We start from the raw sequence: 18,133 nt of genomic DNA, 5'->3' as shown, positions 1-18,133 counted from the left end.
ATTACCAATTCTTTCCTTTCTGGTCAGTTTCTAGGATGAATAAATGTCATCTGTATCAATATATACATAGAAAAACCAGCTTAGAAAAAGATCTAGTTCTCACTGAAGGTTAACAAAATAAGAAGTATAAACTTGATTAAATGACAAATTAAACCATACAGTGCCACAAAATGTGAACCACACTGAGAAATATAGGAATTCAACCTAGTTCCCAGACCTATAAAATAACTGAGTCAAAATTTTTCAAAGTAATTAAAACTCAGTTACTGTATAAACAGAATCAACTTTCAAATATCACAGAATAAGGGAAACTTACCATTTTCCCCCAACATCACCATGATTTCAGAATCTGTAAACTCTCCAGCTACAATCGCTAACTCAAACTCTCCCATCTTTTTCTTCATTCCAGGGTATTTATACATACACATCTTTTTAACTTCTTCTTCATTTGCTGTCTCAGCCACTTTAAAAACAAGTGATGCATCTCTGAATCTCAAGTTTTCTGTTGGAACGTAGCCATCCAAAAAAATGTTTATGCCTATTGGAAAGTTATTGAAATAGATTAGCAAAGATCAATTAAAGACTAAACTTTTCCCACAGCAATAAATTATCATATAAAAACCAAATCCTAGGCTTTCTTGTGAGTAATCTATACATAGATTTACATAGCAAGCAGTGCGACATGGTGTTTCACGTACCTAATACCAAGCTTAATTCATGCATACATACATGCCTATATATACAAACACATACACAAAGCACATCTTTTCATTATTATGTGATTTTTATAAGACTTTTTCCATCAGATTTTATGTGAAAGGCTCTGATGCCATTTATTCTGTATTTTAAAATAAAAAATTGTAATTTTTCTTTAAAAAAGGACAAGTAAAATGGAGTATTTTCACTTATAAGTATTCATTTTCATGTGAGGCATAACCATATGCTGAATTTATGATTTATTGCATTTGTTTTCAGATTAGCTTTGCAGATTTTTAAGAACTTCATTTCTTGGCTTCATTGTGCAAACAACATAATCTAAACAGATTTTAATAACCAAACAAAAAGTAACATACTGGTACATGACAATCCCTCCATACTAAAGTTGTTAAGAACCACAATGGCAGATGCACAGAAATGGAAAAGCGGGTTATCTGGGAAACAAAAGATCTGTTTTTGTGTTTACTATGTGTACCAGAAGAACAGTAGTTAAAGTTTCAGAAGGTCTTGAAAGAAAGTCTAGGATGTTATTCATTTCATTTGCAAGTAAGAACCAAATCTAGGCCTTCTCAGCCTAGAATACAGGTGCTTAATAAATATATACTGACAGAACAAATCAACAGATCCATTTATTCTGCCCAAATTAGCATTTTTAATCTTAAGCCATTTAAGAATTAAGAATTCATGTTAAGAATAACGTGAGGTTAAAAACTTAAAGCCAAACATTAAATAAAAATATAAACTCAAAGGAACCTAAGTGACCATTTAGTACAATTGACCAATCCATTAGGTAAGAAAACAAAAGCTCAGAGAAGTGACTTTGTGCAAAAAAAAATTAACAAATCAACTTTATACACTCCAACTGCAATGTTTCTCTTTTTAATTTAAAAATGAGTTCAAGCTAAAATTCCTTTATAGTTCATAAAGAGCTTTTACATATAAGGTGTTAATTTGAGCATATTAAAGGACAGCAGAAAGATTAAGTGCAGTTTGTTAGTTCAGTAGTTTTTACGGATAGGGTACATTAACACTTCAACAGGAACTATTTCCTAGCACATGATTTAGATATGGCATCTATGACTAGAATTATATATTTATATAGAATTAGCAACCATGGGTCACAAAGAGTCAGACACGACTGAGAGACTTTCACTTTCAGGGCTTCCCTTGTGGCTCAGCTGGTAAAGAATCCACCTGCAATGCGGGAGACCGGGGTTTGACTCCAGCATTCTGGCCTGTAGGATTCCATGGACTGTATATGAATAGTTCATGGGGTTGCAAAGAGGCGGACATGACTGAGTGACTTTCACTTTTCTCTAACTAGAATTATGAAAAGTGACTGCCAGGTATCTATGTTGTTATTATCAATATGATTCTAGAACTTCATACTTTAGGCACAAAGTAGATACTCTGATATTAGTTGCTAACTGAGGAGAATAAAACAGTAATTGCTTCTGCTATCATCTCTTCAGACTACTGGTAAGAAAACTGGGCAATCTCACAAGTTTTTTCTTAAAATATATTATCTCAATAGATGGAAGGTAGATAAGGGATATTAAGTCCTTCCCCACATCTTAAACTATTTATACCCTTTTTACAGCTTTAAAAAAAGAAAAGTATGTCCAACTGAGGGAACTATAAGGCTACATGAATAATTATTCTTATAGAATATGGCGGGCTTTCAAGATATGGACTAAGGAGACCTTTCATGTCTAGATTATCAATTTAAGGCATAGCTGGAGAGAAGAAACATAAAAACTAAAAACAGGAGTGAGGAAGCTGTGAAGGAAAACAGGAAAGAAATTAAAAGGAAGAAGGCATACCAGGTGGAGAGTGCACTGATTTTGCTTCAGGAGCCACTTAGTGGTAGGCTAGTTTTTACTTTTGCCTAACTTGCTTAGGTAGGGAAAACACATGGAAAAGAGAGACAGTCCCTCTTTCCTGCAAGTAGTAGGGATAAGTGAAAATACATATACTGAGCTGTTGTATTAGAATTTTAGTCACTCACCAGACTATAATATATTTAACTATTTTATTAGACTTTTGGATAACCTTAGTTCCACAAACTTAGGATACAGATTACAGATAAATTTGCAACATGAAAACAAGATGAGCACTAAACGAATTTTAAGAGTTTTCCTACTGGTACTGGCCTGTCAAAGATAAAGCTGAGGATGACTAATAATATAGGGATGCTACAGAGGCCAAACTATAAATGAACATTTTAGTATAGCAAATAAATAGTGAAACTGATAGAATATTTTTAGCCAAAACAAAAACTTCTCCAAAAAGAAATAGGTTATGTTTAACAACTGGCATATATAACCTTATATATGTATATTCTATGGTGAGATTAAATTTCATAAGGCCAGAGTTTTGGGTAAGTAATATGACAGCAACACTTTACTTAGTATCAACAATACATTTTCTAAGCATTAATGTGAAAGAGCATTGTGAAAAGTTTTTCAAGTTACCTTCTCTTACACTAAAAGGCATAGTGACAACACCATAAGCACTTGGTACGCCATATAAACAGCAGATGAAGTCAGAGAGATAGTCTAATACACTTAGATCATGCTCCACCACAATGATATATCTGAAAATCAATATAGATTTTTATTTAAAAATGTAATATAACATATAATTAAAATATTTAATTATAATCAAAACATTTACATAGCTTTAAAAAAACTATAGTGGAAATTTTAGGAAGATAAATACATTAAAAAAAATTAACTGTAAAGACCACATTAAGCAAGTTATAAAATGTTTTCTTGGAATAAGACTCTAATCAATGTTCATATTTCAAACTGTTTTCCTAAACTAAAAGAAAAAAGTTAACATGAAAGTTTATGAATATATAAAATAAATGTTTTGCTAATAAAAAAAATTTTTTACTAAATGTTTAACTAAAAACGTTTAACAGCATTTTTAAACTTTACAAAGCAGAAATAATTATATAATTATAATAGACCTAAACTGTTTACTATGCTATTCAATTTATGTATTAAACCCTTCTATTTGTCCTATCCCAAACTAGTTGCAATCTAGTTGTAGTAGGGGATGCATAGAGAATATGACATAATCCTCAACCTGAGAACTTTGATATTAGCTGCGGAGACTAGGAATTGATATGAAACAATACCAAAAAGACTACGTAGCAAAATGTTTTACAGGTGATAAAAACCTATGAAAGTCAGGAAGGAAACAGGTTAGTGTGGGTACTGGAGCACTTAATAAATGGGATAGAATAGGACATGACTTTTTAATTAGTAAGAAAAAAGTACTTCTAGTAGAAACTGTCAGGCAAATAAATAATAGTCAGAAAGCTTTTATGCAGTATTTCATTCCTATTCAACTCAGTTTAAGATTTTCAAAAAGCAATGACCTGCAAATCCAAATTCCAACTTAATTTATCAGCTTTCTGTACAAAAACCAGCCATATTTTTATTTTAATGAAATCATTTACTCATTTAACGAAATCATTACTCCCATAAAAACTGACTCAATTTGATTCACAATGATATACTGTTTAAATTGCCAAGCATGTCTAATTCATTGTTTTCTTTCTCTATCGAGATTCTAATTCAGGGTGTCATATTTCCATTTAATATTGCTATATGCTTTTAACAAATCTCATTTTTTTCTTCAGGGCCCCAGATAAGGCTCTTAGTTCCAGATGAAACAAATGTAACATCCTTAGACGTTAAGACCTTCCAAAACTATAGCTACTACAGATATTCAATTTATAAAGTTACACTCTGATAAATCCATCATACTTAACCTAATCTAACAAACACCATACTTAGCCTAGCCTACATGAAATGTGTTCAGAACACTCATATAATGCCTATTTCAAAATAGTGTTGACTATCTTATGTAATGTGTTGAATACTATACTGAAAGTGAGAAACAGAATGGTTGTAAGGGTACCAGCTGTCTGTCCTCTAAACACGTGGCTGACTGAAAGCTGCGGCTTGCTACTGTCGCTCAGCATCACAAGACCAAGAAAATAGCAAATTCTGAAGTATCGTTCTACTGAACATGTATTGCTTTCACAACACTGTAAAGTCAAAAAATCTTGAGTTGAACAACAGTATCTGTAAATTCTTTTATTACATTTGTATATAGGATATACTGAAAAATGGATCTTTGTTTCCTGAATAATCTACTCTTCTATCTCTGTGTCTAAGGGCTAGTCTATGATCGAAAGGGTCTGACTAATATCCTCATCTGCTGAAGTCCTACGTAACTCTTTCAAGGTTCACCTCAAATTCTACCTCCAGCAGAATCACCCTTCTTAATGTGCAAATAAACTTTCCCCCACTGTTGAACAGTGGTAGGCATCAATAAAAATGGCAGATCACCCAAGTGAGCCAATACTTATCCCGCCTTGGTATCTTTACTGGCAATGTTCCATTACTTGGAATAATTCTCTGCTTTTTTACCACTGAAATCTTCAAGGCCCAGTATATGGCAGCATAGTTTTATCTAGTGGTTTTTAATGTACTTTTGAAAAGAAAAAAAATGTCACACCTTCTGCTTTCCCTACTTTCATATGAATCTTATGCAGAAGTCCAAAATGTTATTAGAAAGTATTTAGAAGACTCATTCTATTTTCAGAGGGTTTGGAACAATAATCTACAGCATAATGAGAAATCTATGCTGTGAAAATTTATACCCTACACTTAATTTTGGGTTATCTGTTGATTTTAATCTTCCTCTTGCATTACTGTTCCTCTAATTCATCCTCTATTTCTTGTTTCCTGGAGGATATGATCTTCAAAATCTTTTTACAGCATTAAAGACTGAATGGGTGCCTTGACACATCATAGAATTTCAGAATGCAGACATACTTCCTGAAACTTTTTATTATCAAGTCTATCACTACAAAGAGATTATTTTGACCCTATGCCTATAAAATCAAGACCCAGCACAACTGAGAAAACATCTAACCATCATTTTCTTCACTTTGTCAATCTAATCTCTTTTGGCATGTTATCCCTTTTACCACTATGTACTGCCCTCTCATAACGAAGAAAGTAGTGACTTGACTGAATACACGTCACCTGGCTTTAAATTATTATCCTTTTATTTCTCTGCTTATGTATTCTTTAATTTACAGATCCTAAGATCCCTGAATATTGGGACTGCATTTTATACTCTTATATTTCCCAAAGGGGCTTCTGCCCAGGTGGCACAGTGGTAAAGAACCTAACTGCCAATGCAGGAAGCTGTGGATTCAATCCCTGGGTCAGGAATATCTCCTGGAGAAGGAAATGGTACCCTACCCCAGTATTCTCACCTGGGAAATCCAACAGACAGAGGAGTCTGGTAGGGTACAGTCCATGGGGTCGCAAAGAGTTAGACATGACTTGGTGACTAAACAGCAGCAACAATTTCCCAAAGAGCCTATCATAATGCCCTGACCTATGCATGGAGTGAAAATTATGGTCACCATTTACCTCAACTAAGATTGTCTCTTTATTACTGATATTCCAAGTTTTACTTCAAAATATGTACAGGAATCATTTGTTCCTTGAATCTAAGGAGTCAAGTTTTTCAATTCTGGGAAATAGCCAGCCATTATCTTTTCACAGTTTTATTTTTCAGATGCCTATAAAGACATATGTAATCATCTTCTCATTCTGTTCTCTATCTCATTCTATTCTCCATGTCCTTGAATCTCCCTCCTGATTTTCCATCTCATTCTCTGTTGTACTCTGGTAGCTTGCTCAGGTCAACTTTTCAAGTTTCTGATGCTCTTCTGTTGTCCCTAACCTGTCTAATCTGCCCAGTGAGTTTTCAATGTCATGACTATATTTTTAATTTCTAGATTTGTTTGGGTTTTTTAAACATTTACCTATTACCTTTTTTGTAGTATTATATTCTTAGAGCTTTAAATCTTTATGTTTTGAATTATCTTAAATATTACTTTATAGTCTCTTTGAGAATGTCACTTTTAGTTCTTGAAGATCTAAATCCTGCTGTTTGTTGTGTTTACTGACTCACTTGTACAGTTTCCTTCTATTATTTATAACCCTGGGTTTAAAGCTCTTGGTCTTTACCTGTAGAAATCCTGTGTGACCAGGGTTGAGAGCATATGCCTCTAGAGTGTTTTTATATTTGCGTCGTCTACGTACCATAGAACTGAAGATTCCAGGACTCTCTGTGTTACTTTCTTAGCATGGAGGGTTTTTAGACATCCCTGATTACATAAATTTCAATTCCATATCCATGTGAGCTGCAGTCCATAAACAGATCTGAAGGGGAACCATCCCTCTAATTCCCAAGGCTCTCACGGAGTGACAGGAGTATGTTTCCTTGACATCCTTTTTTACTCTTTTGCTGAGAAAGCAGTTGTTTGAGAGTCCTGGCATTTTGTGTGATAATTCAAAAGAAGGCCCTACCACCTGCCCACAAATGGTGGTTAAAGCTCGAGACTTACTACAGAGAGAAGCACAGCCCTCCAGGAAAGCCATCCTGTCTCTCCCCTGTAATTATAGGGGATAGTTCTGTTTGCTTTTTGAGCCCCAGGGATCTCTCTTATGAAAGAAGTTATGAAATCAACTACTAAAGAGAGGAACAGAAAATGCTAGGCAGGAAAAACGCCCTGTGTTCTGGTCATAGTCTTGCCATATCATAAATTCAAAACCTAGAAATAATTAATTTTTTTGAACTTAAACTTCTTCATTTGCAATATGGGAATACCACCTAAAGATTCTAACTTATAAGATTAACAAGACACAGATGAGATAACGGGTATTAAAACTCTGCAAACTACAACAGCATCCTACGAATACATGATGTTGTGACTACTTAAGAAGTTTTTAAGAACTTTTATGCTCAGTAGAGACCTGGGACAACTAGAATCTCTCTGTTCTAAACGATGTGTATAAGTGACATATCCATTTGAGGATCTGACAAAAGTTAAGGATCTGCTTCCTGGAAATCCATAAAAATGTCAAAAATTTGCATATCACTACAGAGTATTCTTAGGCTCCCTGGAAACAGGTATGGTAGTAAATGCATCTTGCATTAAGAATTTCTGTTCTAGACAGAGGTTAAGTTCAAGTGATAGCTTCAAAAACCAAGATGGACTATATGCACATGTATACGACATTGATGGTCCTGGTGTTGAATCTTTAGAAATCTGTAAAACTTTTCAAACATAACAGCATAGGCATATGCCAAATCTTACTTACCTGTCTGGATTTATTAGAGATCGTATAGTAATAGCAGCCTTTAAACGCTGCTTGACATCTAGGTAACTAGAAGGTTCATCAAACATGAAACTATGAAAAAGAAAAGCAAACATAATATGAAAGGCAAGTATGATAATAATTCTATCTTGCATGTTAAAGCACTGAAATATTTCTGATTTAACAACAACAAAAATCCCACAACGGTAAAAATTTCTGTATTCTGTTCAGAAGTAGAAGGAAGAAATTATGAAGAGCAGGATGGCATATCAAGACTGGGGAGAGACTTGCAGATTAGGCTAACTTACAAACTGTTATCTCCTCACGAAAACTATTCTGATATATTCCAAAGTAATTCAGAGTGCTTCTCTTATAATTGGCTGAAGTCAATTGCACTAAGCAAACAGTTTTTGGAAAGGAGGGCCCTGCACAGAATTACAGAATACTTTACGGAGAAAAACTAGCCTGCAATGGATGCCAGCGTAGAACTGTAGAAAAAGATGAGAGTAAAAAATATTTGGGAAAAGAGAGGCATTAAAAGGTAGGAAGGAAACTCGCCTTTACATTTGTCTCTCACATGGCATGCCACCCCGATTCAGGATAACCTAAAAGACCTCATGTTCCACTTCAACTATTAAAAACCTTGCCGGCCTGGTTAGAGAGCTTACATCTTAAAAAAATAATCTTCCTATGTATAAAGAGAGTTTACAAAATACCTGACTTTATATTAAAAAGCTCTAGAATTCATACGTTGTTAAGTTTTTAACACTGATGGAGTAACAGGGGAACGCGCAATGGATGCACAGCTGCTTCAACATCTGAACTCAAAAGTTAAAACATTCACTACTCCTTCTATCATTAACAATTTATCCAAACCACTGCTCTTTTAGTAGCATTATAAATAAAAACTCTAAAGTAAGGATAAGATTTACAAGAATATAAAGTAACATACATATCAGCTTTCTGTATGCAAACGACAGCACAGGCAAATCTCTGCAACTCTCCTCCTGAAAGATCTTCAACATTGCGTTCTTTCAGATGGGTTAAATCTGTAAGAGGAATCGTCTTTAATGTTATTCTATTTTACCTCTTCAGGGTAAAATGTGCATTGCAAATCATCCAGCATTTGAATATTTCAGCTGAAAGTATGACAATTACTAGAGATGTTCCCATTTATTTCAGTAATCCATATAAAGATATCAATCTTTATGAGTTAAGTTCATGGCCTATTAAAACACATACACAAAATAAACACTTACCAAGCTGCTGACATACAATTGCTTGTGTCTTTGTTTCATCTTTTCGGTCCAAAATAGACCCCACTGTCCCCTGTCACAATATATCAGTAACAGTTACTATTATTTTCCTTCAATACTAATCCCTTCAATATTAAGAAGAGTCACAAAGTAAAACAAGTTTACTTTGATTTATCTTTCTTATGTCCACCAATATTTGTAATACCCACTACACATCTCCTAAAAAGCAACTGACCTTTGCAGCCTTGGGAATCTGGTCTACGTACTGAGGTTTGATAATGGCTTTTAGGTCATCTTCAAGAATCTTGGTAAAGTAATTTTGCAATTCAGATCCACGGAAGTAAGTCAGAATTTCTTGCCAATCAGGTGGATCCTAGAAATGTATGTACAGTTATCTGAATTTAGTAATATAATAGAAAGAGGATAAATGTTATACAAAATAGAACATATATACAAATAGAATACTTTTGCTTCTAACATACTAATAACACCAGAGGTGGATTTTTTTTTCAAATCAAGGAATACCACTTCATAACAGTTTACAAAATCTTAGAATTATCAATTAAGTAGCATTAACACATTTTTAACTAAAAAGGAGTTTCATTTATAGTTTCTCAGCATTAATTACACAAATAATCTTGAAAATAAGAACATTAAAAAATAAAATCACACATACTCTCTTCTTCATAGCCTCATAAAACTGACCCAAGATACTCCTTTTTAAAAGGTGGTAATACATACATCATATTTCCCAAGGTTTGGCTTTTGCTTTCCTGCTAAAATTTTTAAAGCAGTTGACTTTCCAATACCATTAGTTCCAACTAATCCCAAAACTTCACCCGGACGAGGAATAGGCAACCTGTCACAAGTGTACAAAAAAAATGAAACAACTCAGACTTAGGTAGAAAAAGCTACATAATACCAGAACGATGTCTTCTGATGCACTTGCACGCCACACACATTCATTAATAAGCCAAAAGAGAAATATGCCAGATATTATTGGCTATTAGGAAAAGCCAAAAACAGCAGCCAAGATTAACTTCAACTGTTAATTGTTAGAAATGCATCCATGACCAATATTACTCCAAATTTTATTTATTCAACTTTCACTCAAAGTCTAAAGTAACCATTTTTCTTTACATATAAGGCTCAGTTTTAATGTACAATAAAATGCTTTGGTACAAAACTGCAGAGCAGGTGCAACCTCACAGTCTTTTTCCTTCTTTCTTTTTTTTGGCCTGCCATTTACTTACAAGGAGAGAAGTGCCACATCAACCAGAAATATTCCACTTCATACTCCCTGCTGCAGTAGGGCCCCTTAAAGCTGGCAGGTTGAGAAATACCTTTTTATTAGTTAAATCTAGACTCCCAGATTCAAAATACTAGTGTTCAACAGATTAAAAACCTCAAAGAATGCCTGTCAGTAATAGTACATGTTGAAGCTCAGGGAAATATTCTCTGTAGATCATGAGATTAATAGATAAATAAAATCAACACAAGGTCCCAAAATTATTTTGGGGAGAAGGATTTTATAACAACAACGATTCTCACCCCAGTTGTATATTAGAATCACCTGGGAGCCTTTTCAACTAACGTCCAGACTATACATCCAGAGTAAGATGTAATTCAACAGGGTTGAAATTACCTGGGCATGAGTACTTTTAAAAAGACCCTCAGGAAATTTTAATGTCAGCCTGAATGAACCACTGACATATACAATGCTATTCTGCATGATGTTATTATAATATTATATTTTGCTTTAGTGGATGCAAAAGTTATTACCACTTTTTTTTCCCATTTTTGTATTTCTCTGAAAATTTCAAATGTATTTTACTCTTGACTGAAGTAAAGAAGAATGTTGACTTGGGAAATATACCTGTGAAGTTTGAAGGCATTGGCACAATATCGGTGTGTTGTTTCTTTTTCCAAGTTGCTTGGTAAGTTGACAATTGATAAGGCGCCAAAGGGGCATTTCTGTTATTTAAAATAAAGAATTAAGTTTCCGTTAGTTTTTAGAAATATATGCATGACTAAAATGAATAGATTAAGAAGTTTTTATAATTAATTTTCCAAATGTGGGAGTTTCACACAGATGTTAAGTACTGTTTCACTTCCTTTCCTTAAAAAAAAGTTGTTACTTGAAGGCAAGAATTGTATCTAATAAATCTGTATTCCCCTTAGTAACTGGCAAAATGCTGGAGATTTAATCTGTTTAACACTTAGTGAAAAACCTTACAGACCTGGAGACAGATTTTTGCATTAAAAAAAAATATTATTAGATAAAAGAAGGTTAAGAGCAAGATAAAACTTGATTATCTGGCATAGCTCAGCCAGTAATGCTTCTGTCTGCAATGCTGGAGACCTGGGTTCAATTCCTGGGTTGGAAAGTTCCCCTGGAGAAGGAAATGGCAACCCACTCTGGTATTCTTGCCTGGAGAATCCCATGGACAGAGGAGCCAGGTAGGCTACAGCTCATGGGATCGCAAGAGTCGGACACACTTGGTGCTGTCTTTCTTTCTACTGAATGTACAATTTCATATACAGTCAATGAGAAATGTCTTCCCTTTATTTCCTTCTTCCTGCCTTCTGTATGCTTCCTTTTCAACTTTGTAAAGTCCTATAAGGTCATGATTTGTACATTTTTTGGTCTATTTATGTATGTCTCAACAACAGCTAGCGTAGTATCTGCACAGAGCAAGAACACTGTGATTTTTAACCATCCTACATGAAAAAGATGTTCATACTCCAAGTGAGTAAATTCACATAAAAAGAAAAACATTTATTCATAGAAAAACTTATTCAAATGGTGACTGTCAATCAGATAAATGCCCAAGGAACAAGAATGGTAAAAACTGGAAGGTGATTTAAGAGTGGCAATGTGGCTAGAAAAATTCCTCAGAAGTACAGATAAAACCAAAAGGGTACAAGCAAAATGTATAAATGCAGATTAGAAATCTGTTTGATAGAACTGTTCAATGAGCTTAGGGAACTAATTCAAAAGTCTATATACAAAGATTTTAGTGAATTCCCATTTTCTAAGTTATAAGAACACAGAAGTTTAAAAAACAAAACTCTTACTTTCAAGCAAAATAATCAACCTCTAACAAAAAGTATAATTCCTTACACAAGATTTTTTTTTTTTTTTTACAAATGGAGTCACTGCCATTTACAGAATTCTCTATTATTCCATCAATGTACATAAAATGCTTATAGGCTGCAAGTAATTTAAACTTCTCTTAATCTTCAAAGAAAAAAAATCTATGTTGTTCACATACATGCTGCATTACAAATATTCTAAGTGTTCAGGGAGTATACACTACCCTGCTCCCCAAAGAGATTAATTACATCAGTATCTTTTCTGCCATGGAGTACATACCCAAATTCTGGAATCTCAATATTCTATAGTAGCCCAAGAAAGAAAATAAAATCAAATATAGTGTTCAAAATAAGATTTCCAGCACCCACAACATTGGTAGGCAAAAAATACTTGCTGGAAGAAATGTCTCCTGCTTATACTATCAAAAGAAGAAAAAACGCTTTCAGATATCAAGCTTGGTACTTTTGGATACTTAACTGAAAATTCAGAAACCAATTTAAAATATACTTGAGCCTAATCAGAAAAAATAATAGGTGGTAGCCATATTCCAGGAAAGGTCCTTTCTAAAATATATTACGTGCAAATAAAAAATAACGAATTTAAGAACTTTATACTCTGGCTCCTAAATATCTTTTAAGAACCAAAGTTGGAAATCCATCACTCTTAGAAAAAAGTCCTAATCAAACTATTCAATATAATAAAAACTGAAGCATTTTGAAAAATTACACTGTTGGGGTAAATTCAACAATAAAAGAATACAGCAAAAGCAGCACTTCAGGATTAGGTTAAACTAAGAAAAGTTTTTGGCTGTGTTCATTTTTATTTAAAAGTGTGAATTGAAAATTGAACAGACTTGAAAAAAATAATATATAATATGACTCATTTTTTGTATTTATATTCCCAAAAAGTTCTGGTAAAGATTTGGAGAATGTTCTTCTCATAGGAGGGTGAAAAAGAGAAATTAATTTTGGTTGGAAATGGCTTTACAAAATTACATACAGCAATGATAACTTTTATTATTATTTTTTTTAAAGGATAACATTTAAATAGGGTGGCTTAATTAATTGAAACTGCAATACTATTACTGATATAAGAAAATCATTTTTCTAAATTTGTATTCTTTTTTCACTGTTTCATACTTGGCTCTTTAAAACAGTTATAATGTATTCAGAATTTTTAGACTTCATTTTTAGGTTACAATTTAATACAATAAATAAAATACCACTTACTTTAATACAAATACCACAGCCAATACAAAGAGTTTCAGAAATCCAGGCTATTTTGCTCTGGGGGGTAACCTCTATGCATAATTTTCCTGCAAAGGAAAAGACAGAATTAAGTCATTTCTTCTGATAGTCTAGTTTTCTGACAACACTATTATTTCAGCAATTCTGGTTCCAAATTTCCATACAGAATCAAATTTTCAACGATCACAAAAAGACATACATTTGAGATAACATCTTAAATCAGTGCTTTATATGGACAGACTGCTGAACTTATTTACTTATATGAATATTCGTCAGGCAAGACAGAAGTAACTAATATGCTTATTTTAATTTACTACAAGAAGATGCTGGTTAAAGTATTTGTTGTCATTGATTGGGTCACTAAGTCATGTCCAACTCTTTGTGACCCCATGGACTGTAGCCCTCCAGGCTCCATCCATGGAATTTTCCAGGCAAGAATACTAGAGTGGATTGCCATTTGTTTTTGTTTTTTTTAATATTTACTTATTTTTTATTTGGCTGCATTGGATCTTAGCTGTGACATGTAGGATCTAGTTCCTTGACCAGGGTTCAAACCATGGCTCCCTGCATTGAGAGCATACACTGGACCACCAGGGAAGTCCCAGGGGTTGCTATTTCTGATCCTAAAAGTTGACTAACCTGAATAGTTAATCCACAAAATATGCCTTCACAATGGTAATGTACACCCGACAGGAGACTGAAATACATTAGCTAGATCAGGAAAGCTGCCCAAAGACATGCATCTAACCCACAGACTAAATTAAATTTAGCATTAAGAATACCAATAGTCACATTTCTGAATAGCACAGTAGACTGTAAGACATGACATCTAAAGTTTCTTTTAAGATTTAGTGAGTTTATTTCTCACTAGTATATTTAAAGTAACAATTACTTAGCATAGCCTTTAAAGACTACCATTTCTGAATTTTTGAGAGTTTATTTAACCTTGAAAATGTAGCAAAAGCTCATCAACAGTCATTCACATTAAGCTGTTTTCAAAAAGATTATCAAACACAAACATCGTGGTAGTTCTTTCTTCATGACTTAAAGTAACTATAGGATTTTGTAGAACTGTAAGACTCTCACTAATTTGAACACTGGTTTGATTTTACAGTCAATGAACTTAAACAATACATGAACCGTGAACTTCCAGATGTTCAAATTGGTTTTAGAAAAGGCAGAGGAACCAGAGATCAAATTGCCAACATCCATTGGATCATTGAGAAAGCAAGAGTTCTAGAAAAACACCTATTTCTGCTTTATTGACTATGCCAAAGCCTTTGACTGTATGGATCACAATAAATTGTGGAAAATTCTGAAAGAGATGGGAACACCAGACCACCTGACCTGCCTCTTGAGGAACCTGTATGCAGGTCAGGAAGCAACAGTTAGAACTGGACATGGAACAAGACTGGTTCCAAACAGGAAAAGGAGTACGTGAAGGCTGTATACTGTCACCCTGCTCATTTAACTCATATGCAGAGTACATCATGAGAAACGCTGGGCTGGATGAAGCACAAGCTGGAATCGAGATTGCCAGGACAGATACGCAGATGACACCACCCTTACGGCAGAAAGTGAAGGAGAACTCAAGAGCCTCTTGAGGAAAGCGAAAGAGGAGAGTGAAAAGGTTGACTTAAAGCTCAACATTCAGAAAACTAAGATCATGGCAAGAGGTCCCATCACTTCATGGCAAACAGATGGGGAAACAGTGGAAAACAGTGGCAGACTTTATTTTTTTGGCCTCCAAAGTCACTGAAGATGGTGATTGCAGCCATGAAATTAATAGATGCTTACTCCTTGGAATGAAAGTTATGACAACCTAGACAGCATATTAAAAAGCAGAGACATTCCTTTGTCAACAAAGGTCTGTCTAGTCAAGACTATGGTTTATCCAGTAGTCACGTACAAATGTGAGAGTTGGACTATAAAGAAAGCTAAGTGCTGAAAAATTGATGCTTCTGAAGTGTGGTGTTGGAGAAGATTCTTGAGAGTCCCTTGGACTGCAAGGAGATCAAACCAGTCCATCCTAAAAGAGATCAGTCCTGGATGTTCACTGGAAGGACTGATGTTGAAGCTGAACTCCAATACTTTGGCCACCTGATGCAAAGGGCTGACTCATCTGAAAAGACCTTGATGCTGGAAGATGGAGGGCAGGAGGAGAAGAGGATGACAGAGGATGAGATGGTTGGATGGCATCACCAACTCAATGGACATGAACTTGGGTAAACTCCGGGAGCTGGTGATGGACAGGGAGGCCTGGTGTGCTGTGTGCAGTTCATGGGGTCGCAAAGAGTTGGACACGACTGAGTGACTGAACTGAACTTAAACAGGATCATTTAGTCACAAAGTATTAAAAGAAATTTAGAATAAAATCTGGTCTTCTTATTACATTTTAAAAAAACCAACAGGGGTGAAAAGTGTACACCAAAGTCTAGAGAACAGTGAAGATAATGTTAAAAGATATTTAAAAGATAATTCTTAATTTTAAAACTTTCTCTTTTCCTTAAATGATCCACAGAACAGCTTACCCATCCGAACCACAGGGCAACTCTTCTTGCACTCCTGCCGACATTTCTTAGGCTTACATTTGTCATGGTTGACAATAGCAATTCTTGTTAATTTATCTGCCATGATTCTAAGGAAGTAAGAATATCCAGTTCCTCTGTTAAAGAAAAGATTAATAAAATTATGGCATAGTCAATGCAGTTTATTAAGAGAAGTAAGTCACAGGCATAAATAGTTCGAGAGGAGGAGATATCACTATTTCAGACATTAATACCTGGAACTAATTTAAAAAAAAAAACTAGTGAAAGCAATAAAATAACTTGTCATGGCTGGAAAAATAAAATTTTACTTATATACCATTAATCAGAAAATTTATATGAAGAAGGAAAAAAAATAGTACTTTCAACATGTGATGAAACTCAAAATTACCACTGAAAGACACAAAAGACCTGAACAAATAGAATGGTATGCTGTCTCAGTTTTCACAAAAGAGAAGTCAATATCATAGTTTTCAATCTTCCCTGAATTTATATATTTAATTCAATCTCAAAGGGAAAAAACTGAATCAGACAAATCAAATCTAAAGCTCTTATGCAAAAAGTAGTAATAGCGAAGAAAATGGGAAAAGAGTAAGGGGTCAGGGAAACCTATACTTGACATATGGAAAAAAAATGATATAAGGCCTAAGTAATTAATGCTGATACCTGTGGATGAATACAAACCAATAAAATAGAACAGAAAGACTTGACATGAAACATACATATGATAACGATGTTTACTTCTCCCTCAAACTAATCATCACTTCATATCTTATCTATTTGACTATGACACTACTGATGGAAATGGCAATTATTAAGGGTTTAACCATTATGTTGGTCAACTGGAAAAAAAAGTAAAAACTGCTTTCCCTGGGAACTGAAAATATAGTGAAGATGAATTTTATGTTAACTGCACTGATATGAAAAGGAGACCAGGGACTTCCCTGGAGGTCCAGAGGTTAGGATTTTGCCTTCCAATGTAAGGGGGTGAGGGTTGATCCTTGGTTGGAGAGGTAAGATTCCACATGCCTTGCAGCCAAAAAACCAAAACATAAGACAGAAGCAATACTGTAACAAATTCAATAAAGACTTTAAAAATGATCCACACACACAAAAGAGAGACCAAGTAACCAACTATACGTATATAATTTTGGAGCTTTACGTATATAGTATTTGGTGCTTTTAAAGCACCATAAATTACAGAGGTGAGGTCAAAGTTAACTTAATCTTCTATATACTGGGCTTAGTGATAGACATTAATGTTCTTAGACTGTGATCAAAGTAATTCCAACAAGTGCCTTACTACTCCAGTTTATTCCAAAATGTAATGAAAGAATCTCAAGCCAAAAGATTACCGATCAACAAAGACATTCTCTTGGCTTTTTCTATCATGACTATGAACCACCATCCAGATATTTCTTGACCGAAAGCTTCCTCTTGTATTACTCTCCAGTCTTTCTCACATCCCTTCAATATCATTAGGCTTGGAGGGAACGAAGAGATGTTGCTCTTACTGCTGCTTCCAGACAATTATTATCTCTCCCTTCTCATTAAAAACATCAAGCTTTTGCTTTTTAGGTCATCCATCTGCTTTAGTTATTTCCAACCATTTCAGTCCCTCCCATCCTTTGAAGACTCCAGCCCTTAGCTAATGTTCACTCTTTAACAACTCTTGTCATAATACTTGGTGATTTCAATATGTTCATAGATGATCCTTCTATTAATAGCCTGTCATCTCAGTTTATTAACCACTTTTCTCTAGTGAGCTTGTCTTTTACCCTACCCTAGCCCTTCTTCCCTTGGCCAAATCCTTTACCTTGTCATTTTGCATAACTGCATTTTTCTATAACCGACCTTTCAAATACCCCATTCTCCAACCACCATTTCTATTTTTTCACTTCACCACTCACACACAACAATCCAACAACCCTTTGAACTCCCTTCATTCCTCAGACCTGTAACTGTCTCTAGATTCTATCAAATTTCCACTGTCCTTCATCCCCTTGTATCTTTGATGTCTTCTGTACCCACCTAAAATTGTCAGTCACTTACACCCTTATCTGTAATT

The 18,133-nt window shown here is 34.4% G+C and overlaps 1 protein-coding gene across 1 annotated transcript in view; it reads right to left on the bottom strand.

Annotated features, from left to right (window-relative positions):
- ABCE1 (ATP binding cassette subfamily E member 1) overlaps window positions 1–18,133 on the bottom strand; it is a 29,703-nt gene that overhangs the window by 7,405 nt on the left and 4,165 nt on the right. Inside the window, exons 2-11 of the mRNA XM_043902525.1 lie at window positions 16,051–16,184; window positions 13,502–13,587; window positions 11,052–11,149; window positions 9,917–10,034; window positions 9,411–9,548; window positions 9,179–9,248; window positions 8,872–8,968; window positions 7,923–8,012; window positions 3,192–3,313; window positions 317–538 (exon numbers count right to left, since the gene is read on the bottom strand). Coding sequence (XP_043758460.1) covers window positions 317–538; window positions 3,192–3,313; window positions 7,923–8,012; window positions 8,872–8,968; window positions 9,179–9,248; window positions 9,411–9,548; window positions 9,917–10,034; window positions 11,052–11,149; window positions 13,502–13,587; window positions 16,051–16,153 — 1,144 coding nt within the window. The 5' untranslated portion in view covers window positions 16,154–16,184. The remainder of the gene's footprint in view (window positions 1–316; window positions 539–3,191; window positions 3,314–7,922; window positions 8,013–8,871; window positions 8,969–9,178; window positions 9,249–9,410; window positions 9,549–9,916; window positions 10,035–11,051; window positions 11,150–13,501; window positions 13,588–16,050; window positions 16,185–18,133) is intronic.

This window comes from Cervus elaphus, chromosome 5 (assembly GCF_910594005.1).
Source record: "Cervus elaphus chromosome 5, mCerEla1.1, whole genome shotgun sequence".
Taxonomy (NCBI): domain Eukaryota; kingdom Metazoa; phylum Chordata; class Mammalia; order Artiodactyla; family Cervidae; genus Cervus; species Cervus elaphus.
The sequence above is the reverse complement of the archived record's forward strand: the minus strand, read 5'-3'. Positions and strand labels throughout refer to the sequence as shown.